At 38.9% G+C, this 24,396-nt stretch overlaps 1 protein-coding gene and 1 pseudogene across 2 annotated transcripts in view; one reads left to right on the top strand and one right to left on the bottom strand.

Moving 5' to 3' along the window:
* Positions 1–24,322, bottom strand: part of CRISPLD1 (cysteine rich secretory protein LCCL domain containing 1) — a 38,779-nt gene extending 14,457 nt beyond the window's left edge. The window contains exons 1-6 of one of the 2 annotated variants that reach the window (XM_006924040.1): positions 24,309–24,322; positions 23,068–23,387; positions 3,824–3,942; positions 3,355–3,487; positions 2,267–2,382; positions 1,445–1,545 (exon numbers count right to left, since the gene is read on the bottom strand). In XM_006924040.1, coding sequence (XP_006924102.1) covers positions 1,445–1,545; positions 2,267–2,382; positions 3,355–3,487; positions 3,824–3,942; positions 23,068–23,325 — 727 coding nt within the window. In that variant the 5' untranslated portion in view covers positions 23,326–23,387; positions 24,309–24,322. Of the gene's footprint in view, positions 1–1,444; positions 1,546–2,266; positions 2,383–3,354; positions 3,488–3,823; positions 3,943–23,067; positions 23,388–24,308 lie in introns of those variants that run through there. The other variant, XM_006924041.1, reaches the window with a different exon arrangement.
* Positions 5,644–5,762, top strand: LOC112472742 (annotated as a pseudogene).
* Positions 24,323–24,396: the final 74 nt, after the last annotated feature.

Below are 24,396 nucleotides of genomic sequence, written 5' to 3'. Positions count from 1 at the left end.
CGAGCCTTTAATTTATGCTACCGTTTGTCCTAATATTAAATGGAGTCATTTCTAAACTTTGCTTATATTTTAATGTGATATCGGTGATTGGTTTTTATGATGACACTAAGAAGTCATTTGAATGTTTTTGTGAAATGAAATCACATTCTTAATATTTTCAGGAGGATCACATTTAAAAATTCTCCTATAAGGAAATTCAGTCTACAGAAGAATTGATATGCCCTGATTATTTATTACACCATCGGTTTCAGTGGAAAGGTTTTTCTCTTTCAGAAGGAAATTCAATGTGCAGAAATTTAAACTTGACAATGGAGAATAATTTCAAACTTTAAATTTAATATTTTTTCCAGGTTGGACAGTATCAAGGGCTTGACACTGGCGCATTTTGGAGAGTTGTGTTACTTTCATGTCTGTCTAAGAAACCTAGAAAAAAGGTGTATAAAGTCAGAGGAAAATCAGTTTCAGTAAAAGACAGTGGCCATTGGTGAAGGGGCAAGTAGGTAGCTGGTTTGGAGGTAAAGAGGATGGAAAACAGACAGACTCACACAAAATGAAAAACGCTTCCAGGAATTCAAAATGGCTCAGATAACAAAGTAAAATATATGTCACTTCTTGTCTGCTCATTATAGCTAAGAAGCATTGAGTTAGTAAGGAGAAAAAGGCACATCTCCTTATGACTATTGCAAAAGGCCTGCGTTTACTCATGCATTTTCTAATACTCTTCGTCTGCACTAATCTTCATTTAGTCATCAATAAGAAAAAAAGTACAAGGAAGTAAAAAACGTTCACCTGGCTGCCCAACATAAGCATGACGGCTTCCACAAAGCTTTATCACATACGTTTTATCTTCGTGTGTTATAAACGGGACACCATATTTGTATTTTCTTTTTAGGACATCGAATGCATTTGAGAGTACTACTTTTACAACAGTTTTATAAAACTCTTATAGTTTTTGGTTATTTTGGCATGAAAAGTTGTATACATACTCTACAGTGAGAAGCAGAAAATCAGTACAGTTCACTCAGCATGGTTCAAGTAAGAATCTTGGATAGGTATTTGGGCAAAAACTTTTGAAGCGCTAAAAATAAATCACGCTACATTGCCAAATCCTTCAAATATGATGACTTATGGAAATAACTCTAGTCAATGTATCAAGGTGGTTTTTAAAAATGTAAACATCCTTATCACTCCAGGATAAATTCCAAGTAGAATCAGAAGTTATCTGGAATAAGCATGAAACTTTCCTTTAAATACATATTGGTATAAAAGGCATCAATATTACAAATATTTTTATTAATATTCTAAATGGCTTCTTCAAAATATTTGAAATAGAGTTCTAGAAGCTTTTTGGGTAATAAATACACTTTTGTCTTTAGCAACAGAAATTAATGCATAAGTGTTAAAATATCCATCAAACTGAATATCAGTACATAATAATGCTTACCTTTATAGCACAGGTTTTCTCTACAGCCTCCTCCAAAACTGGGTGGGCAAGCGGAACAGGGCCGCCCATGCTTGTAGGGGGCGTGGCCCCACCAGTTACCCCTTAAAGAGAGGACATGCACTCTTTTAAGAAGCAGTTTAATAGCATGATTTATAAGACACTGCGAAATATGACTCTGAAAGAATCTTCTAAGTAATGATTTAGAGGTGTATATTTAAGACACTTGTATCCCTTATCGCTGAGTCCTTCTGGTTACTAGGTTTAAATATAAATTGCTGCCTCATTCTTTTAAAGTCTACTAAACAATTTGCTATGCATAATGTTAAAAATTACAAAATCAAACTTTTGCAGAACACCAAACTCTGCTATGGGATATTCATCTATATTCCGTTTGATTTAATAAAAACAGATTTTAGACTTAGATTTGACCCTGGGTATGGTTATGTAATGTTTTCAATGTAATCGTTTGAATGGTCTGTACACAGGCGAAAAAGCATTTCTCAGTTACTCTATAGTTATTCATCTCTAATAAATCAAAATCATTAAATATTTACGCAATATAATAGCGCAGCGATTAAAAACGAAGGCATAAAAATATGATTCCTATCCTCACAAAGATATTTTCAAATTCCTTTTCCTTTTAAGCACTGATTTTTATGCATCAGGCAACCATAATTATGCCATGTTAAGTAAACTGAGTTCAAGCAATTATGACTTTACTCAGCAATACACATTGAAAATGAAAAAAAAATCAGGAATATAAAGTTAATTTCATGTTGTTAAGAAAAATTTACATTGGAAAGTAGTGTTTTGTCTACTTACTTCGGGGAATAATTGCACACCAAGTAGACGGCTTTGGGCCATATCTGCCCCCAGATGTTCATGTTGTGACACAAATTAATGGCACAGCCTATTCTGCTACTTGTTGCCCACACGACCTATGTGAGAGGAACGAAAGGCTCAGAAAAAGCAAGTTGAGGTGAAGACCTGAGAGAAAAATGTATAAAATTCTCATTCAGAATGAAATGAGGCAACATCAAAAAGGATATTTTTCCTGAGACTTTGGGAAGTGCTTAATTCAATTAAAAGAAGAGATCTACAGCTCAATAACTGTATCTAGCTATAAAATGCAAGCACCGTCAAAATACACATTTACTAAATAACTCAGAATTTACAACCTGACAAACCTAAATTCTGTGTTAATATTTCTATAAAGATACTCACCTGATGAAGGGACAGAATGTCTTGTCTTAAACAGAAAGTACTGGAGCAAAATTGAGGTGTTCATATTTATTATACAATGTGATATTTTCATTGTGCCACTGATTATTAGGGAGTCCAGTGCTGATCTTAATCGTGTCACAGGCAGAGGCATACAGAGCAGTTTCTCTGCTTTACATTCGCCAATAATCAGCCACAGACGTTCTAGAAACTCAGAGCACTTTATCTGGTCGAATCTGCCTTTAGTTGTGTGATTTCCAAGGTTAGATCATATCCGATACCAAATGTGAACAATAAATATCAAAAAAAGATAAATGTTGCACACCTGCAAATACTGAATGTCACTGGTAAATAAAATTATATTTTTATTCTTTGGAAAATAAAAAATAATGACACCTGATTTCGAAGATGGTAAATTTCTCATTTGTACTTATTGGAGCCATATTAAAAAGGTTTCACGTGTAAAATCATGGCAATAATATCGTTCTAAGTAGATGTTCGGACATTTTTTCTGATCATTACTTTTATTGTTTATAGAAATGTCTAAGCTTATTCTACATAAATCAATAACTATATCATTTTTAATAACCATATCAACAGACATAAGATATAAGTTCAGAAGCCTAAGCTCTCCCATAGTTAGATGAAGTCAATTTAGAGAAACGAAGTACCAGGCTCCCCAAACATACCTGTGTATAATGAGTACATACAGGACCAGAACATCTGAATGGACAGTATGGGTTGCATTCATGTTCATATGGGTAGGTGAAGTCTCTCACTTCATCGTACCATGCTTGTACATGAAATGTTGGGGGCCTATATCTATTTGAAATGAAAGAACCATAAAGAATGAGTAAAGTTGGAAAAAAAATGTAAAACCAAATATTTCAAATATTTTGATAAAGTTCGGTGGAGATTTTTGTCTTATTAATCTTAAGTACGTACGCCCATTATGTTACTATTATGTCAACGATCTAAAACAAAAGTAAGTCTCAAATACTGATCATTCTTGTATGCTGTTTATTTTTTATTATCATGTTGTTATGATTATTTGTTTTCCTTTCAGGCGCTGAGCCTTTGAAAATGGGCAACATGACTTAATAAGCATTCCATTTCAAACACACATTTTCAGAAACAAAAAGCTACATTTCAAGCTACCTTCCCCAGTGTGCCCCCAAATTCTGTCCAATTGACGGAAGCAAGCTCGCAGGTCCGTGCTCCCACAAACACGTCTCAGCCCAGGATTCTGCAGATCTTTCCAGCTCTACATCCCATGTCTACAGTTTAAAACAAAAACAAAACACAGATTCAAACATTTCATGTACATGTATAGCGTTGCTCGGTTCTTATGTTTTCTCCCTTCTTACTTATTTGCAAGGTCAACATCTTAGTCTGCGTTCTCACCACTTCTCACCTAGATTTTTGCAGTAGCCTAATTAATCCCTTTGCCTCATTTTCCATCCCTCCAATTTGCCCTGCAAGTGTCTAGAAGGCTTTAAGTGAGCACAAATACACTTCAGTGATTCCTGTCTATACACACCCCAAAATCCCCATACACGTGAAGTTCGAGACCCTTGGTCCCACTATTTCATAAAACCTGCTACTCCTTGCTCTTGTTGGCATTGTTTCCTCTTCCAGTTATTTGTCAGAGAGACAGCTACCCTTTCTTCACAATCCAGGTTTGTGTGATACATTCGCGACACCTTTTCAATTCTCTCAGATGTAAACTATTCCCTCTTTGGAGTTCCTAAAATTCTGTTATACTCTTTCAGTTAACAGCTATTACACTGCAGTGTTAGTATTTGTCCACATATCTGTCTTCTTCATGGGACTGTGAGTTGCTTCGGGGCAGTTATTTAGTTCATGCTGGTATCTTGGGCCTCTTTTCTGTGTCTGTTATGTGGACAAGGTGGTTAATAAACGTTTGTTGAATACGTGATCAAAGAATCTGAGTCCTATAAAAATATAAATGCATCCTGCATACAAAATTCAATTAGGGTGATTGATTCATACTTTCAAAATAATTTATAAAGAAATATTTAAAATTACAAAATGATTACTGAACTGTTTGTGTATCTTGGCTTTAATAGTCAATTCGTTAATTTGAAAATAAGACAGTGTAGTGAGTGTGGTGGTGAAAACAGAGTGAGACAGAACTGGGTTCGGTCTGGGCACTGCCAATAACAGGACTCTGGGCACGTTAAGAGGGTGACAAAATAGTCCTGGCCCGAGAACGTGAGGGCACAACCTAAGGTGACAGCAAGGAGACGGAAAGAGAGATGGACTGAACTGATGTTTAGGAATTGAAATTCCTCAAAGTTCATGGATGACTAAAGGTGGGGTGACGAGTGAAGACCGATGAGGTTACCAAACTGAGAGAGAGAAAATACAGAGAAATAGATCGTTTAATGGAAATGTGTGTCTGTGTACTGGCGTGCATATTTCAAGGGTGACGTGTGAGGTGTCTGTCACACACGCACTATATATGGCAAATAGAGAGTGGAAATGCATGAGTGGGGTTCTGGGAACAGAAACGGGCTCTAACGTATCGATTTCGAAGTTATTCACCCAGAGGTGAATTTCTTCAGAAAGATGATAAAGTACGAGAAGAGAATGAAAATTCTGGGGTTACCAAAATTGAAGGGGAGAAAAAACAATGAGTTAGTAAAATAAACTAAGAAAAATGGGACCAGAAAGGTTAAAGGAAAACCGAAGGAGGATTAAATTATAGAAGCAAAGGAACAAGAAATTTCGGGAGGAGAGAGTGGGCAATAAGGTCAAATGCCAGAAGTCAAGAAAGATGAGGTCTGCTGAGTACCAGCTCATGACTAAGAGCAATTTCAGACCAATGCTAGGGAGAGAAATCAGGACACAGAAGGTTGATAAGTGACTGGAAGACAAAGCAGAGAGAGCAAGTCTAGGTTCTTTGTTAGCAAGCAAACAAAGAGATGGGGCAGAAGCTTAAAAAGATGAGGCCAGTCTATGGCCATGCCACCGTGAACAAGCCCGATCCCGTCTGATCTTGGAAGCTAAGCAGGGTCGGGCCTGGTTAGTACTTAGATGGGAGACCACCTAGGAAGACCAGGTGCTGTGGGCGTTAAAAATAAAAAATAAGGGATTGTAAGCTGACAAGGTCCTTGCAGTCTGTGAGGTCGACCAAGGGTTGCCTCGCCTTAAAAAAAAAAAAAAAGACGAGGCCAGGGTGTCGGCAGAATGTTTGCTTCCTTTCATTTTTAAAGGATGCAAGAAACCTAGTCATGATTGTAGGCTGAATGGAAAAGGCACTAGGGAGGAAAGAAAAAAAAAAAAAACAGAAAGAAAAGGAGAGAGATGTGTGGGGCAACGTTTCTTCCTTCATTCATATAATTTATACGTGAATATTCCTCCTCATTCAATTGTAAATCTGAAATATATAAATTCATGTTTTCAAAACCAAAAAGTAAAATTTATACCAAATTAGAATAAGTATATTTTTCTTATAGTGCACCTTTATTATGTACCAAAAACACAAAAATGTATATTTACATGTAACTAAAAAATTAAGAGCAGCAAAAGTAGCTGATTTTCATAAAAGCTTTAATTTTACTTTGAATTAATATCAAATATTCACGATGACTGGTTTTTGGTATAGACATCAGAAATGTGTGCTATAAATATTTATCAGGCAAGTACTTTATTTGCCAAACATGGGCATACTATTTCTTAAATTTATTACTTAAATTAGACCTAATTATATAATTAAATATTTTATATAATTATGCAAAGATATAATTCAAGTAGTTGTCACTATTCACCCAAATTAGGTGACAAACAAAGAATCTGGCTAAAGTCCCAGAAAATGAACAAGATGCTGATTTCCTCTGGTATCCAGGAGGCTGGAGGGGATCATCTCTCAAACACTAGCAGGTTTCCAGATACAGTTCTCTGGAAAGTAGTTTGTTTTTAAGAGACAAATTCTTGTCTTCGATTATGGAAGTTAGTTCTTGCTTAGTACTTTGGTCATAAGCACAGTGAAATTACATTTATCTGTAGGTTCCTAATCTAGCAACCTCATATTCCAAGAGTAGCCAGAAACCAGAGGAAAAAGGAACAGTTCCTAGATGGCTTTTAAAAAAAAAATGCCTCGAAACCATTGTGATGATTTTAGAACACAAAAGGTGGCACTATTCCCTCCCCTTCCTTTCAGTTTGAGCTGGAGAGTGACTCCTTTCTTAAGGAGACTTCTCAGGCTGGGTTAGGAAACACGGCCTCCATCTGCTTCTGTTTCTTTTAGGACACACATCTGGACAGAGCTGAGCCAGCAAATCAGAAGTCTGGGGGCCCTGCACGGGTAGCTAAAAAGACCATATGCTGAGACCACACGGAGGCGGAGAGAGATGCAGGAGTCCCCCTTGAGATTGCTCAGCCCAGGCACGAGACCTGTCGGTTTGCAAGTCCAGGTCACCGCGAACATGTGAGAGACCCAGTGAGACCCACCCAGCTGAACCCCTAGAAGAGACCGGAACATCCTTCTTCAAGGCCAGTTTACTCATTTCTACACGTGATGATACAATCTTAGATGTCAGTTTTTCCTATTAAATTGAAGATGGATCTTTTTTAGAGAGGATATGCAACCAACTCCAAATTCACAACTATGTTATATTTCAAAAACGTGTTTAAATATCTGTTGTATAGAAGTTGAAATAAAATTAAAACATATCATTCAAATGCTTTAGGCTAAGCGTTCGTATTTGTAAAATGTGTCAGTTGAAATAGAAGATAACTCAGGTCCCTTCGAGGACTAAAATTCAATTGTTAACTGTATACTATGGATGAGCTGTTTTTTATGGCACAAGTTTTCTATCAAATCCATTAAAAATAAGGGAATACAGCAAATGAACTATAACAAGGCTAAAATAGGGACACACATCATTTTAATATAAAAACTAAGGCAGAGGGGCCCGCAACTAAAATTTATATCAACATTTAATAACTATTCCTTAAGAACCTAATCGAGCATATCGGTGTTTAAATCAAGTTCACTAATACACGTCAAGAAAGAAAAAGAAACTTACTGAAAGTATAGCTGTCCTGGAAGAAATATTACCATAACATGATAACAGCGTGGAATGTATATTTTTATGCTACAACATTATATTCAGGTTTTAAGACCACTAGTAGTGCATACCAATCCCATTTAAATATAGGTTAGTCTCTACACATTTCTATTTCAATTCAGGTCTGTAAATTAAATCAAGATGGCCTGAAGGGCTTCTTTTTTCTCTCTCTGAACTATTCACCCAGCACTAATTTAAAGCCAAACCACATTTAAAATTACCATTTCTTTATAAGACGGGTACTTGAGGTGTGTAGAAATGAAAACCACTCTATTTTTCAACTACATTCTTGAGCCGTCCCTTCTCAGAGCACAGTAAAGTGCTCAATGAAGTTTTACTACGAAGAGAAACAGAATATGATTGACATTCTTGGCCTCCAATGATATTTTTAAGCCAGTTCAACAGAGAGGCTCTATCATTGCGTGTGTGTGTGTGTGTGTGTGTGTGTGAGAGAGAGAGAGAGAGAGAGAGGAGAGGAGAGAGAGAGAGAGAGAGAGAGAGAGAGAATGGGAAATCTTAACTGTTAGCAAAGGATTTTCAAAAGTAAACCTAGAAATATATAGTAATTTTAGCACTAAAGTACTGTACTTGTAGAAACTGAAAATTTTGTAGCTATCTGGACATGTACAGAAAATCCCATTGACGGCTCTCTTTTGGGAAGAATGAATGAGCATATACAATTCAAGTCCTGCCAGAATTCCTGCTATCCTGCTCTAATAACAATCGACGAAGGTGGGAAATCATTCAAGAATGTAGTTTGAAATAAAGTTAATATTGCTACTTACCAGTATCTTAGGCTAAACCGGAACTGTACACAAGGCAAAAACAGCCCTTAATCACATTCATTTTTCTTTCTCTTTGACACTGGGAATCGTTTTCTCTCTTAAAAATGACTAAGTATTTTTAAATACATCTTCTTGATCATAATAAATTTACAGCTCTTTCCAGATTCACATAGTGTGAAATTTCATATCCTATTCTTTACATTTTATTCTTTGCAGCTTCAAAATTATTAGAGTACGTGAAACAAGAGTTGAAGACCAATGTTAGTCGAGTCACTAAGAATTCGTCTGAAGATGCATTTTCTTATAGTTTATGCTTCGAAAATGTTAGTTAAAAAACTAAAGTGAGAGGTGGACTATTTTTCAAATAAAAATCAAACATTAATTTCACACAGAATATCTAATCTTAAAGAGCTTTTTAATTAACCATTATCGTTTTAGGTTGTATTAACAGAGAGTAGTTTTGTGCGATTATGTGTGCGATGCAAATTTGTGTAGTTAAGACTCTTCATACAGAAATTATCCCAAAGATCAATGGTAAGGGAAGCGAAAATGAGCATCTATTGGCCCACAAAGTTACCGATAAGCACTTCATAGCGAAGGTATCATGATAATTAGTCCACCAAAAAGAATACCCTAGGTGACACTGAGGTTGGTAAGCAGTTTATTTTATAGCGTTAGATTCACCAATGAAGAAAACATGTAAATGAATAAATAAAGAAATTTTCATAGGAAATTGACTGGCACGGTCTGACATTTTTAAATGCACACAGAAACATAATTTCATAATTGTTAAAAGCCATCTAACTAGGGAGATATGGGATTGTAGATTTTCCACCATTCTAGACGACCCGCCGACGTAAATGAAGACATGCTGAGAAAAATGTCTTTAAATAGTTAAGATAAGCTTTCCCCCCCCAAAAAAAAATTGAAAATAGGAATTCATGTAATTAATTATCTAACAATTTGAAAGTATATCTAAATAATACAGAAATAATGTTTTGATTCATTATACCTTTTTGCAAAATTGATACAGCTTTAGTGGATTTCCAAGATAAATACAAAAAATGGCTGGTCTTTGACTATCATACTATAAGGTCAGCTAATTAATGACAATTAGACCAGTCCATGATACAATGTGCAACTTAATACGGGCTTTTAAAACATGCACTGCTCTCTAGCAAAGAAAGACAGGATGAAACCACAGGGGTGTTGAAAAGGCTATTATGCTGGAAGCTAGTCTGGCTCTAAGCTGGAAGCTCTGGCCTTACCTTCCTACCACTGAAAACAATAAGTAGCATAATGAAATTATTTTAAAAAACTATCTAAACATTTGAAATCAATTTTGAAAAACGAATTCCACAAGCATCCTTTTTTGCGACATATACATCTGCATACTTGGAGTACCATCCTCCTCACATCTCCACGCCTCCTTCAGTTCTGAGCTGGCGGAAGTAGTGACAGCAGTCTAACTTCCAATGATACTGAAAATCTCCCTTCCCTAGTGCTACGTCTTCTGGATTATCTAAACATTTGAAATCAATTTTGAAAAACGAATTCCACAAGCATCCTTTTTTGCGACATATACATCTGCATACTTGGAGTACCATCCTCCTCACATCTCCACGCCTCCTTCAGTTCTGAGCTGGCGGAAGTAGTGACAGCAGTCTAACTTCCAATGATATTGAAAATCCCCCTTCCCTAGTGCTACATCCTCTGGATATACGCAAGTTCAATGATATTGAAAATCCCCCCTCCCTAGTGCTACGTCCTCTGGACATACGCAAGTGAGGTCGTTAGTGATAAATTTTCCTCTCATTTTCTTCTGGAGACAGAAATAAAAGTAAGCTTGCACTTCTTCAAATTACTCAAATTACGGGTAATGAAAACACATGATATGCCCTGGAAGTTTTCTTTACCACTGAAACTGTGTATTTTCACAGTTTATCTCTTTGATTATGCCCAAGTTTGGCTTCTGTTCCCTTATCTGTAACATTAGGAAGCTGGAATGAGTCTCTTGAATTTCTTTAGCTTTAAAATTCTATTATTTCATACTCATAGTCTCTTATAGAATGGCCTGCATCGCTTGTAGTACCCCATAATAACATACAAACTTGTAAAATAATCTTTCTGGTGACAATTAAGGGCATTTCTTAACTAAAAAGCGAAAGCTGTTTTGTGGCTTTCAAGACTGCAAAACCAAGAACATTGCAGATCTTCCAACTGTAAGTCTAGAGCAGAATGCAATTGTTTCTGAATCACCTCTGTTTGAGAAAGTTTTAATGTTATCCAAAACTGATAAATACAACTGAAACTTAATTGAATAAGGCAAGAAAATATTCTCAGTAAAAAGTTAAAACCAGGCCTCTCTTCAGCTTAGTCCTAAAAAACCAATGGTAAAATCTTTGAAATAAGGCACAGTCTTCCACATGTAATTTTTCCCCACAGCTAAAATGAAGAGCAGGATTTTTCAGCCAACTCACAAATGCCGAAGTGGTTGAAGAAAATCAGACATAGAGTTATCTCTTTGCAAATACCATCTTTAAAAGATTATTCTTGCTGGGCCACCACTTCTGGAAAAACAGATTTGCAAATTATCCATTGTATGTCAAAACAAAACCCTTCCCAAATCACTGTCGTATTTTCCTATTTAAATCAGAAAGTGGGAACTACAAATCTGATGGAATAAGCTGTCAATGTGATCCTCTCAACACAATAACTTGACCTCCAAGAATGAATTTATTCTACAGAAGTAACACATTTGACAGTTAACAAGATTTCAGATTTAAATTCCAGATATAATGCCTCATTATAAAATCTTTAAAGCTGCTTTTTCTCCCCGTTGGAGGCATTATTAGAACTATAAAGAGACTAACATCAATGAAATAAATAAGTCAGTCAATCTACGCTGAAAAAGTGTAGGATGTTTTTGTGACAAAGTCATCTGGTATAAAAAGTGCTATGGAAAACAGCAGTAATACATTCCTGAAAACTAGGAAATTACCTCAAGTGTTTAACTACTCTGCTTCACCTGTTTTGAAAAGACTTTGTAGTTACAGAGAAAATGCACGAGGCTCAGATTTCAAAGGGAACACCTGTGTTACTGGACAGAGAGGGCTTGCCAGGTTCTGAGAAAGTAGCATTACCTGGGGCAATGCACTTATTAGGGTCTCCTGGACATTAGAGATGTGAGGCAGATGTGACAGTATTTTACTTAAAATCCACTTGAAAACAAAGCCTGAAAACCTTAAAAATGTAGCAACCTAATAATTTAAGGAATTGCCTAAACTTAATTTTGTTAAAATTAAAAATTTTAACATGGAAATTTAATGTGTGAATAAACTCACAAAATGAGTTCAATTAAACCCATTATTTTAATACTATACAGATTGGCTGAATGCATGATGTAGACTAGATTGTCCTCCCAAGGCAGCAGAGCCATTAATTCGACACAATCCTTACATTTTTACAGAATGTCTGCTATTTCATTCCAACTCATCTCGCTGCCAAGGCCCACCCCCTGAGTCTGGTCATAACTTATCTACCTTGCTTATAAATCACTGGGAGATCTTTTTAAAATGCAGATTCTTATTTGGTAGGTCAGGAGAGAAATCCAAGTTACGTTTCTAAGATCTGGCACCAGGACGGTACACAGTCTAAGGAGCAAGGGTCTGGCATTTGTCACTTAACATTTCTTGGCCATTGACTCCATCAGAGATTTTCCCCCAAAGGAACTGTTCTTTCTCTCCTCCCCTCTCCTCTTTAGTGACTTAAACTTTATCCTTGCACCAAAGTCCCGTTCACATTCTGTCTCTTGGAAGTCATTCAACAACAATATCCCATTTATCTCAACCTTTGGTGAGCCTTCTTAAGCCCATAATTTACCAATTACTAGACAGATCTGTATCTAACATTTTGGGTCTTAACTCTCAAACTAGGAAAACCCTTGAAAAGCTGAACTTGGATTATTTTTGTAAATGTCATATCTTCGTATTGACTTTGTGATAAATTCAGGTCTCCAATGCCTTCATTATTTTTCTTGTCATTTAAAAGAAGAGTAATTAATAACCTTCAAGACTATGACCTCGCTGTTTGAGGAAACCGAAGTGTTTAAGGAAATCCTTTAGCAACTGAGGAAGTTGATTTATTGATTCTTATGTCTTGATCTATGGTATTGGGTCAATTTATAAGAATGAACACCTGTATTTTAGTTTATTTATAGCCCATTAGTTTTAGATAGATGCAGGACTGATCCGAAAGTCAAGCCCAGAAAAATACATGAAAGATAAACTCTCATAATAAATCCTTCTAGTATCTACTTATGCATTAGTTTATATTTTATATTTGACTATCAAAGTAGTAAAAATTTGGGTTTTGAAAGTAAGTTAAGTATTAATTTTTATTTATTCTACTTAGAGATACTTTTCTAATTTTCAAAAAGAAAAAGAGATGGGTTAGTAAATGAAAAAGTTCTTCTTGGACAAATTAGTAAAAGAAAAAGTTCATGGGCACATAGAAACCAAAACCTACAGTATAACATTATAACTTCCATTTAAACCAAAGACTAACATAGAAAACATTAAAATGCATATGTTTACATACTTTTAATAAAACTGCTATATTAAGTTGCTCATCGTTCCTATATTGAGAAATCTGTGTTAAATTTTCACTAATAATTACTGCCTCAAGAATGAGAAATTGTTATGTTTCTGAACAGTCATTGGAAGCTATGTAAGCCATATAGCTTCCTGTTTTCCTTGGCTGCTAGGAAGCTCAAAGCTAGCTTAATAACCGTGGCATTCTCAATCAGATTTTTAGGCATCCCTTAGGAAAAATATGCTGAGCCTATTAGCTTTGTCTTCTTTAACAATTAAACAATGACTAAGGTGATAGTTTAAAACATATGGTTTTCAAAAGTCCTTATTTGAAAGATCTGAGAAAGAATACTGTTACATATTCTTCATTTGTTCACACATAGCCATTCTCAGACCCTAAGTGACAATCTCTGTGCCCCTAAAGGCTCAACTCTACCTACTGTTACTTCGAGTTCTCTTAGCCCCTGGATTCCAGTTGGATTTGGCCAGTGGAAGACAGGAAGTCAGAGGGCAGCAGGTGAATTTAGTACGAAATTCCTCTATTTTTGACCCCACTTATCCCAAATGCAGATGCTCCTTGACTTAGGGAGGGGCTGTGTCCTAATAAACCCATTAAGTCGAAAATATCATTGTCAAAATGCATTTAATGCACCTAACTCACTGAATATCACAGCTCAGCCTTACCCACCTTAAACGTGCTCAGAACATGTACATCAGCCCATGGTTGGGCAGTTATCTTGAGTTTCATCTCGAGTACTGGCCTTTCTCTACTTCTAATCACCAGAAGCAGGAGATACAGCTGGGTGTTTTGTAGACGTGATGGGATGCGAAACACAAAACAGGGTATCTGATAACACTGGCCACACAGTACCCTGCGGAGGATGAGCTGTGTACCGCAGTGATCGCATAGCTGACTGGGAGCTGCGGCTCTCTGTTGCTGTCCAGCACTTCGGGAGGGAACCGTAGCACATACCACCAGCCTGGGGGAGGATCGAAGTTCAAACTTCGAAGTACAGTTTCTACTGAATGGGTATCACTTTTGCACCATCATAAAGTCGAAAAATCAAACTATCCTAAGTCGGAGACCATCTACATACACTCTGTCTCACCATGATGGTGACTGTGACCTTTCACATGGCCCTACCTCCAGGCTCCGTCCTCACTAGGCTGTGACCCCACCATTCAAGCCTGGGTGTCCCCATTCCTGTGGCTCACCTTAGCCATATCCACACTGTGCAGATAAACCGCTCATTATTTTTTCTGCAGAACTCTTGTTACTATGGCATTTGTTTCCTGCTTAGAAATAATATTTGAGAATAAAAATATCAAAGAGGATCTGTATTAGGAAACTGCCTAACGTATTACCTGATACTTGTTAGATCTTAATAAATGATTCCTCATTCCCCATTCCTGTAATAATCTGCTTAACTTGCTGCGACCCACACACCTTTTTGCGAAACATGGCTGATATTCATAGGACTAAGGAAGAAGCGCAAGTCCAAAGTTCTGAATGATTAATAAATAAAATAATCACTGCCACCTGAGGTTCCAATGAAAAGGTAAATGATTTTCTTAGAATTTAAATTTAGCACAATATTAATCATAAAACAAAGTTTAGAGTTGATTACTGTTAGTGTTGCTCTGCTATTGACAAAAACAAACAAACAAAAAACTCTAATTTAAGGCCTTTGTTCACACCGAACTCTGGGAGGGTTTAAACAAAGGTGGGTTATTCTTTAGATGAATCTTCAAGGAAGAGGAGAAATCAGAGAAAAACAAGCAGGGCATAGGGCATACAGCATTCTAACATCTGCAAATGCAGGCGGGCTTGGCAATATGCCTACAGCATCAAAAAACAAAAACAAAAAACAAACAAAAACAAACCAAGGGATACAGAATAATGGCACAGATGTTCCTACGAAATCGCTCTGTTATTTGTTTAGGTTGTATCCGCTGAGTTTACAGAAATCTTGGTTAACTGACCGCTTGGCCTTTTCTTTCCAGAAAGGAGTTCAGATGTTCTCATCCCATGTTCATTCCAAAGCCTCCTTCTCTGGACCTCCGATCTGCTTCCTGCAGCGCATCAGTCAATCATTCCGTACTGCAGATGGGGATTTGACATGTCTGGAGCAAATATCAGATGTAGTTTTATGGTTTTCTCCCTGCACCGTTAATGGAATGTCCCGTTTACGTGGTCCCCTTGTTTTGTTTGAGGTGCAACAACATAGGGGGACAGTCTATAAACGGGAACTCCCATGCTCATTGCTGGGTCTTACCTAGTAGCTCATTACCCTCTTGTCTAGTTGCCCCCATGCTTGCCCACTGCGACACTCTCCTTCGTCCCTTGTCACTTCCATGGCCTCCAGAGTTCACCCTGTCATGGACTCCCCTCCCTTTTCACCATCCAGCAGAACTGTGCCACCAGCTAGTTTTCAGATTTCAGTTTGCACTCCTCCTCCAAGGACACAGATAGAAACGTTAGGCCTTCGGGAATCTTGCTATTCAAGCTTCTTCCTCGGTTTGGTTTCGAAGCACTTCTTGGAAGGGACTGAAAAGGTTTATTTTCCCGCGCCAAGAGTTACAGCTGCCACCTTAACAAGAGGAAGACGACTGTGGTCGTTGAGGAGGAATTAAAAAGAAAGAATCTGAATTCTAGAATCAACTTTTCACGTTTCAATCTAGTCCTGGCTTCTTCCGGGAAGCCTGAAGCCCTCTGCTCAAAGCGGGGTTCGCATCATCCAGAAGCTTAGGAATGCAGAGTATCAGGGCCCACCGAGAAAGACCTAATGAATCAAATGTATTTTAACAAGATTTCCAGGGGATTCATGTGCCCATCAAAGTGTGAGTGCTGATCGACTAAAGCACCCTTGTTTCTAGTCCCAAAATCATACCCAGCTGCTCTTTCATGAAAAACACTTGCATTCAGTTTACAGTCTGAACCTCAAACACTCTGTTTAGACTGTATCTCGTTCTTGATCTCTATTATGTAGTATCTCAATGCTTTCAAAATCAAACCCCCACTAACGCGATTTGGTCATCTTTCTCATCTCCAGTGGCTGGAAAATGTGGTGTGGCCCACGGCCATCCAGAGAAAAAACATCATTACTTTAAGTCCACCCATGCTGTGGAAATACCTTGACATACTAGAGTAAACCTCCTCCCTATCTCATAGGCTTTTTAACTTAAAGCATTGTGAACCCCTTGAATTCAAAGAACCTCAGAAACGTCCCATACGTTTGACTCCACAAAGACCTTTATGCAGTATCTTCAAAATCACCATTTTACAATGTCCTATCCTCAAGCCCCTTCATTCCTGACCTCTCCACCCCAACTGATGATCTCGCTCAACTCTTCACTGGATAAAGCAGAAGTGCCCACATGAAAACTCTCTCCTCTTTTGCTCGTTAAATACACCTGCTTCTGTACCTGCAGCCGCAGTCTTTCCTGTTACAACAAATGAACTGAATTTGCAGTTACATTTTCTCCTTCCGAAACCCCGTGCTTTCTCAACTTCTTCATTATCAACCTATAAACATGCTCTTTAAAAATGACACCAGAAAATCCCCACATTCCCCTCCAGCAATACCTAGTTCCATGTCTCTGATCTCCTTCACGGCAATAAGAGTTAAAGTAACTTCTTCCTTCGGGAAGATTGCCAACCATACCCCACCACTGAATTACTCTTCTCAAAGTCACGACCACCACCATTTTGGTAAAACCACTGTTCGCTTTTCTTCTTCATCTTATTCAGCTGCTCAGCAACACAGAAGCATTGACTGTGCCCTTGAACTCTCTTCTGGCTCCAGGGGCCCCAGTTACCCTGTCATTTCCTCCAAACTTGCCAGCCACTTGTTCCCAGATTCCTTTGCTAGCATCTTCTTTCTGTTCAACCTCTATGAATTGCTGAGGTCCAGGGCTCAACCCAAGGCATTCAACCTATGTCCACTAAAATCTTCTCCTTGGAGGATTTTGTTCAGTCAGGTAAGTGAAGACAGTTCCTAATAACACCTACAGGATTCTCACCTTTATCTCAAGGCCCACCTCACTGATGACCACGAAACTCAGCTGAGGATGACATGACATCACGAACTAAACTTGGCCAAAAAGGAGCTCCTGATTTCACCCTCACCTCCTCCTGCCAGTTTTTCCTTCTCCTCAGGAAATCCTTCAAAAATCCACCAACGTGCTGAAGTAAAAACATAACAGCATCCCAGATTGCTTCTTACTCTTCGCCCTTGTCACTGAAGCTATCAACAAAACCATCAGCAATGCCACCAAAACATACCGTGAAACCACCCATCTCTCTCCATCTTTACCACTCCGGTCCCCATCACCGTCATCATTCACTCAAATATAGCAATGGCTTCCTATCTCTCTGCTTTCGGCCTTGGCCCTTCTTCAGACCACTCTCCATAACATAGTCAGAGTAATTTTATGAAACTGGAAATAAAACGAGGTCAATCTCTTGCAAGAAATTTTCCAGTGGCTTTCAACTCCACTCGGAGCGTGCTAACCACCGAAGAGGAACTGGGCCACTGCCCCATTTTGCTTCTCATGCTAAAGTTCTCATCTTCCGTTGTTCATGGCGGGAGGGAGAGTAGACTGGCTCTTGGGAGAGGAAGACAGACTACAGGAAAACAGGAGGCATCTTTCCCCCAGGAAGTGAGGAGGCAGAGGTTGGTTCCAATGCCTCTAATCTCTTGGAATTAGGTTGGCGAAATGGCTGTCACATAACCAGGTGATTTCTGCAATCCTGTAACCATTCTGGAAGTCACGACAAGCCGAAAGATCCAGAATCTTCCCCATTGATATTTAAACCAGAACAGAAGCTGCCACCAGTTTTCAAAACACTGTAGCCGAGGTTTGGGTGGATTTAGATCTTGCACCAGCTGCAGAAACTCCCAGCCTACTGGCTGCCCCGCTGGCCACGTCGATTTCATTAGCCCTGAAACAAGGCTTCCTTGAATCATTTTTCACGATTGATGTCGTGATTATAAAGGAGCTTCAGTGTGTATTCACGCTCTTGTCACATCTCACCGCCTTCACGGCTGCCACCCCACCCCTGGCCACCATCAACTGTTGGATGGATTAACACGATAGCCTGTCTCTCTGCTCACACTTTTGCCCCACCTCCCACCACTTAAGTCTATTCTCAGCAAGGCCAGAGTGATTCTGAAGAAGGAAGATCATGGTACTCCTCTGTTCGAATAGCTTAGATGTCTTCTTACCACTCAGGCTGAAAGCGAGCCTTCTCAGCGACCTGTGTCTGTCCTCACTTAATCCCTGACCTCATTTCCTACATCGCTTTGCACCCTCACTCTGTGCCACCACATGGGCCCCCTCGCTGAGGATGGAGATTCAGGGTCTTTCACACCTACCCCAGCAAGGAAGAACGTTTGCTGTGTACTGCCGGGCTCTACAAGGTGCCTGGCATAGAGTAAACTGCTCATATCTGGAAAAATAAATAACAGCAACCATTTTAAAATTTTACGGCATTTTTGTAACTCTGGGTGTTCCATTCTCTTGTTAAAACTACTCTCTTCTCCTGCCTCCCTAAGGCCCTACATTTGCTGCTTACATTTAAGGAAGAATGTTGAATGTCCCAGAACTCTAGGGTAATCACTAAATTCAACAGAACTAGACTGTAATGTCACTTTCCTCCACAAGCATTGCCATCTACAGAAACCAGTGAAAATGAAAAATACATTAATCTGAAAGTGTCAATGTCTTAAAAAAAAACAAAACACTATCGATTCAAGGTTTTGTAAACTTTTAAATTCTATAGACCAAGCTACTTAAAACGTAGATTAATTGTATCTAAACAATATTATTAAAGTAAAATAAAAACAAATTAAGCAACTTTAAATATATACTCAAGAAGCCTTAATAACTTTACGTAATGATAATATTCTTTGAACCAAGAAAGATATTTCACATACCTCTCAGTGCATGTAAATTATATTGTATATCAAAAAAAGCTGCAAATATTTTTTATGTGTTTGAGGATTACCAGGACGTGCCCCTATACAGAAGGAAAACTATCATTTTAGGAATCGAGAGTTGCAATAAAATCTTAGTTGCGGTAAATTCCTGACACTTTCAGCAAGAAATGTGTAAACACTGAGCCTTGAGCAAATGAGTGATGAGACCATATCATTTCATTATCTGCATTTATTTTGTATATATGTCACTGGTGGCAAATAATGTCAGAAATGTGAATTTATGACAGTAAACAGAGCAACTCACAGCTTTATAAAGAACACCTTTTCAGGCTTGGATTCAGGCTATGGTCAGTCAGAAATATTGCAAAACCCGGACTAGCATCACCCTGTTCAGTGAACTAGTTGTCTCATGTCCAGTTTCTGGAATGATCTGCTCTACCAAAGCACAGAAGGAAAAAACAAAAACAAAAACAAAACTCGATTTCCAATATTAAGCATGGCCTTAGAAAGAATATATGTGACCAACTAGAACCAAGCCATCAACAAGCACCACAGACCGGAAGTACCACTGGCTGGTTGGCTGAGAGCCTCCGGCTGCCTAGTTAAAGGACAGGTGTCCAGCTGCATTTTGTTGTACATTTGGAAAAGTGAGTGCCAAGGGTCTGTGCACGGTCTCCCCGACACGTGAGGTGAGAGTTAGCAGGCACAGCCACTCACCCTCCCCAACAATCTGCCAACAGTTCTCTAAAAGACATGGAAATAGTTATCACAGTGAAAAATGGCTTGTACAACTGGCCCATATGTCTTTTTTAAGTAAAGTATCCTGATTGCTAAAGCACATTCTAGATTTAGGTACACTTTGTATCCCAGTAAACCATTTTGGATTTTAGTCAAACAAAAGAATCAAGTGAAGGGGTCTTAAAATCCCATGGAAAGGTTTGAAGAAAGAGAGTTTGCTCGACAGCTGAAATGAGCTATCTCGCGATAGCACGGGGGATTTATATTCTTTCACCGATTTTACCAGCGCGTAAGGCAGTACCCAGAATGGCTGCTGACTGTCAGGGTTCACATAGCAGGAAGCAGCAGGGACAAATGGGGGGAAGCTGCTGCTATCTGGGGTCAAAAACGGCACTTCTTCCTTCTAAAATCCATCGCCTCTCCGGCAACAGCTTCGTTTGATGACCTAAAACCTCCAGTGTCTCAATTTACCCTAAATTAATGCCGGTCGTCTCCCTCCCTAGGGTCACTGGTTTCTGTAATCAACAACTCAGGTCTCCCTTTCCTGATTCTGCCAGAAGTCTGTGCTTTCATCAGCCTAAGCTGCTTCTAGTTCCCTACAACCAGCACGCTACCCACCTCTGTCCATTCATTCCTCTTCCGCTAACTGAGATGATGCACCCTCCACCCTTGGCCACAATTCATGGTCCTGACCACTTTCCAGTAACAGCATATACCTCACCTTCCCACAAACACCCCTCACCGTTAGGAACAGTCTGTCATTCTGTGCTCCCTTGGCTTTATATTCTCTCTCTCTCTCTCTCTCTCTCTCTCTCACACACACACACACACACACACACACACACCCACACACACCCACACACACACACACACACACACACACAATTCTGTTTTCTTTTCAGATGTGTCTATTCTCTCTTCTCAATCAGCCGATAAGCTCTTTGAAGGAAGATGTAGGCTTCCAGAGTCAATTTTTAACCTAACCGAGCATAAGGGTAGGGGTAGGAATATGATGTTTATAAGTGTGAATGTGGCGTGGCTGCTGTAAGTTCGAGGACGAAGAATAGACCAAAATGAGCACCAAATGTAAACAAGGTAACTGGCTATGCAAACTTCTAATGTAATATGACAAACGAGAGTAGAAGTGGCCAAAAGTGGTGGCACTTATCAAACCACATCGTAGAGTTTACAGGAAACAGCTCTTTAGCCAGAGTTTATTCTCAGAATAAATTCGCTTTGAATAAACTATGAATAAATTGTGTTTCCGCAAGGTTGGTCAACATCTGTACTTACATTAGTATGCAATACAGAAGACAACAGTATTTTGAAGATAGTGTTGCTCTGTTAGACTTCCCCTTGAACGTGTATTCTAGAAAATGCGTTCCAGCATGCAGCTGGGCATCGAACTCCTCTGCAGCCCGGTTAAGGCCAAGACAGAGTTCCAGCACTAATAGTATCTAAGGGCAACGCAACATAAACTCTGGCTGGTTTCTGAATCTACATTTCAAGGATAGAATGAAACCAGTGAAACTAAAAAGAATGTCATATAAACACCCCAGACCAGACATCATACAATAGACAGTTATTTTCTTTGGAAATCAGACATAAAAACAGGTCACAGGACTATTCTTTCATTATTTCCATATTACTTAAAACACACATGAATGTTCTCAGATTTCTTTTTGTGGGTTTGAACTCCCAGGTTCTTCCTTATTTTAAGTAAAAAGCAACTGAATACCTTTCCACGTAGAATAAGCATACAGTGGCCTACTTGGAAAGGCTCCATAATTGGCTCTATTTGAAAGCTCAGAGATGAAGAATTCATAGAATCTTTTTACTTTGGACGAATCCTTTCAAAAGCAAAAATGTGGGACATTACAGATGTCGTTTCCAGCAAAGAATTTTGAAAAGAGCTATTTACTTAGATATTCTATTTAAACTAAGTATTAACATTTACTGAGACCTCGCGATACGCCTGACAATGAGGTGAATTTTGCATAGGATACCTTGTTCACCCTCACAATGACCCTCAGAGGTGCTCACGCATGCTCAACACAAAGAAATTGAAGTGAAGAGAAATTAGTAAGTCGCCCAAAGTCACACAGTTAGTGGCTATCAGTGCCAGGATGTAGACTCAAACCGCCTGGTTGCCAGGTCTCAATTCTTAATCTCCGATGAGGATGAGTTCTCTTCAGTGATACCTACTTTCTTCAGGGTGAAATTATTTTTCCAGTAAATGTTAAAATAATATAACGCCATATTTTATAATGGGTAATGTGAACTTTAAACTTCCATGTTCCATGAAAGTTAGCTAAACAGAGAATACTCATCAAAACTAACATAAATGCAAAAAAAAAGAGACAAACTAGAATGCATGAAATATACTGTACCCTGCAGTGTATACAGGGAGAAATGTTATTCCCAATATTCACTAAATGTTTGCTGTCATCAATGATTATTTATTATCAGTCTTTGACAGTGCATTCCTACTTCATGCAAGTAGTACAACAGATTTTTGAAAATTTCTCCAAAGATTTAGGATATGAAGTGGTATAATAATGAGTTATATGCTAATACTCTTAAAAAGTAACTTTGTTTCCTAAACTTGCTAATTTACTCTAAGAGTAAATACAAAGTTATTAAGGAAATGTCACATATTGTTATTAATCCTTTGCCCAGGCTTATTGTCACACTTCAAAGTTCACGAATCTAGAAGAAGAAGAAAAAAAAACCCCATTGCCAAGCACTCCTTAAAAAGTAGAAATGTACTTTTTACAGTATGGCATTTATAGATTTGTAAGCAACAGGGCCCATTTGAAAAAAAAATACACATGTATCATCAGCAATTCAGAAAGCTTCTTCAAATTATTGGTCCCTGATTCTTCAGTATCACCATTCAAAAGAATATTCTATTAGTAAGGAATTAGGAATTAATTGTTTTACTAAGTGAGTTAAAAGCAAATGCACAGGCTGTTCAGCATGTTCCGGATTGGCATCTTCCTGGTAAGAATAGAATTTAGAGCACTTAGGAACGCTGCTTCTGAAGGAATCTAATTCTACTCTCAAATTTAAAGAGCTCTTAGAATGAAAGGAACATGATAAAAGAATATGCAAAGGAAGATACTCTCGAAGAAAATCTTTTTCTTTTAATGTCACAGGACAAATGGTAAAAGATTAAATAATAGAAGGAATTTAACCAGACAATCAGAAAGCATTTCTTTGAACATACCATTAGAAAATTTTCCTTACCATATACTCCATATTAGATGCTGTTGGGTACACCTGACTTCGTAATTTATTATGGAGGTCCAAGATACTCTGCATGTCATTGTCTGTGATGGCCCTTTTCCCTCTTTGCTTGGCCGTCCACCACTCACCATCCTCATCCATGTACTTTTCCAAAAGTTTCTCCAATAAAGTGGCATTAGGAACCACCATGGCTGGAATGGCTCTAGCCATGAATAGCACGGTGGTTACTCTGAGCCACTCCTGCGCGGTACACTTCATAATGAACGATCTCAGGGCTTCCGCGGGAAAATCTCCAAGACAGGCTCTTCCCCTCCTGTTGGCTAGAACGACATGCAGTGGCAGTAAGGTGAAAACCTAGGCAGATGTTAATTTTCTAACAGCAAAAGTAAAATAACAGCTACCAAGGGTGTGTGCCCGTTTGATCTGTCTATGTAATGCCAAGCAAATGGACTCACGCTCTTTGAAATCACTTACCCCAACCCATTTTTCCTCCAGGGGACTTTCCACAATGCATTCCTTCCACAAACTAGACAATTACATTTTCCAAGATAATACGCATGAGGCCAAAAATAAATGGCAAAAGTGGTCCCAAAGAGTCAAAGCTTGAAAATAATTTCTGAATTATGAGGATTTAAAAGGCTTTACGTACAGCCTGCAAAGGGCCTTTACCTACCTAGAACATTTCTAGATACTTAGAGATCCACGTTTCCTTCTCTGTTTTAAGGTATCATTTTATCCCAGCGTCCTAGCTCCAGTTCACAGACATCCAGAATGTCCACGACATTCTGAAATTGAGGTGACTATTTTAAATTAGTCCAAAATGTTATTCATGCCTATATCCATGGATACAACTAGAGGGCCCAGCGAAGGGATGCGAATGGACGGTTCGGGCGCTGAGGGAAGCCTCCAGGCGCACGCAAGCCAAGAAGAACCCAATCATTGTTTCCTGGAAAGTGTGGCGACAGTTGACCAGCGACTTCGGAGCTCTACCGGCCATGCGCCCCGGGCGCGCACTGTTCACTTAACCCCAAAGGGAAGCGCGCGCGCCGGAAAGACGAGCTGAGACTCACCCACTTCCAGGAGCCGGCTCCGGCGCCGCGGCGGTGCGAGCAGCCCACCCACCCTCGGGTCCGACCCCTCTCTCCAAGTAGGTTTTACGTAGAAGTGGGGGGGTAAGAAGAAGCGGGTAGGCAGGAGGAGCAGTTTGACGGCCCGGCGATGACTTTTAGAAGCGTCCTTACCTCTCCAGTGTGAAGGTCCCCGCCGGAGCGCAGCCCCACGGGGCGGCGGGTGTCCGCGCCCCCACCCACACGCCGCGGCGCGCAGCGA

Source organism: Pteropus alecto, unplaced genomic scaffold (assembly GCF_000325575.1).
Source record: "Pteropus alecto unplaced genomic scaffold, ASM32557v1 scaffold87, whole genome shotgun sequence".
NCBI lineage: Eukaryota > Metazoa > Chordata > Mammalia > Chiroptera > Pteropodidae > Pteropus > Pteropus alecto.
Note: the sequence above shows the minus strand (reverse complement) of the source record. Positions and strands in the feature narration are given on the sequence as shown.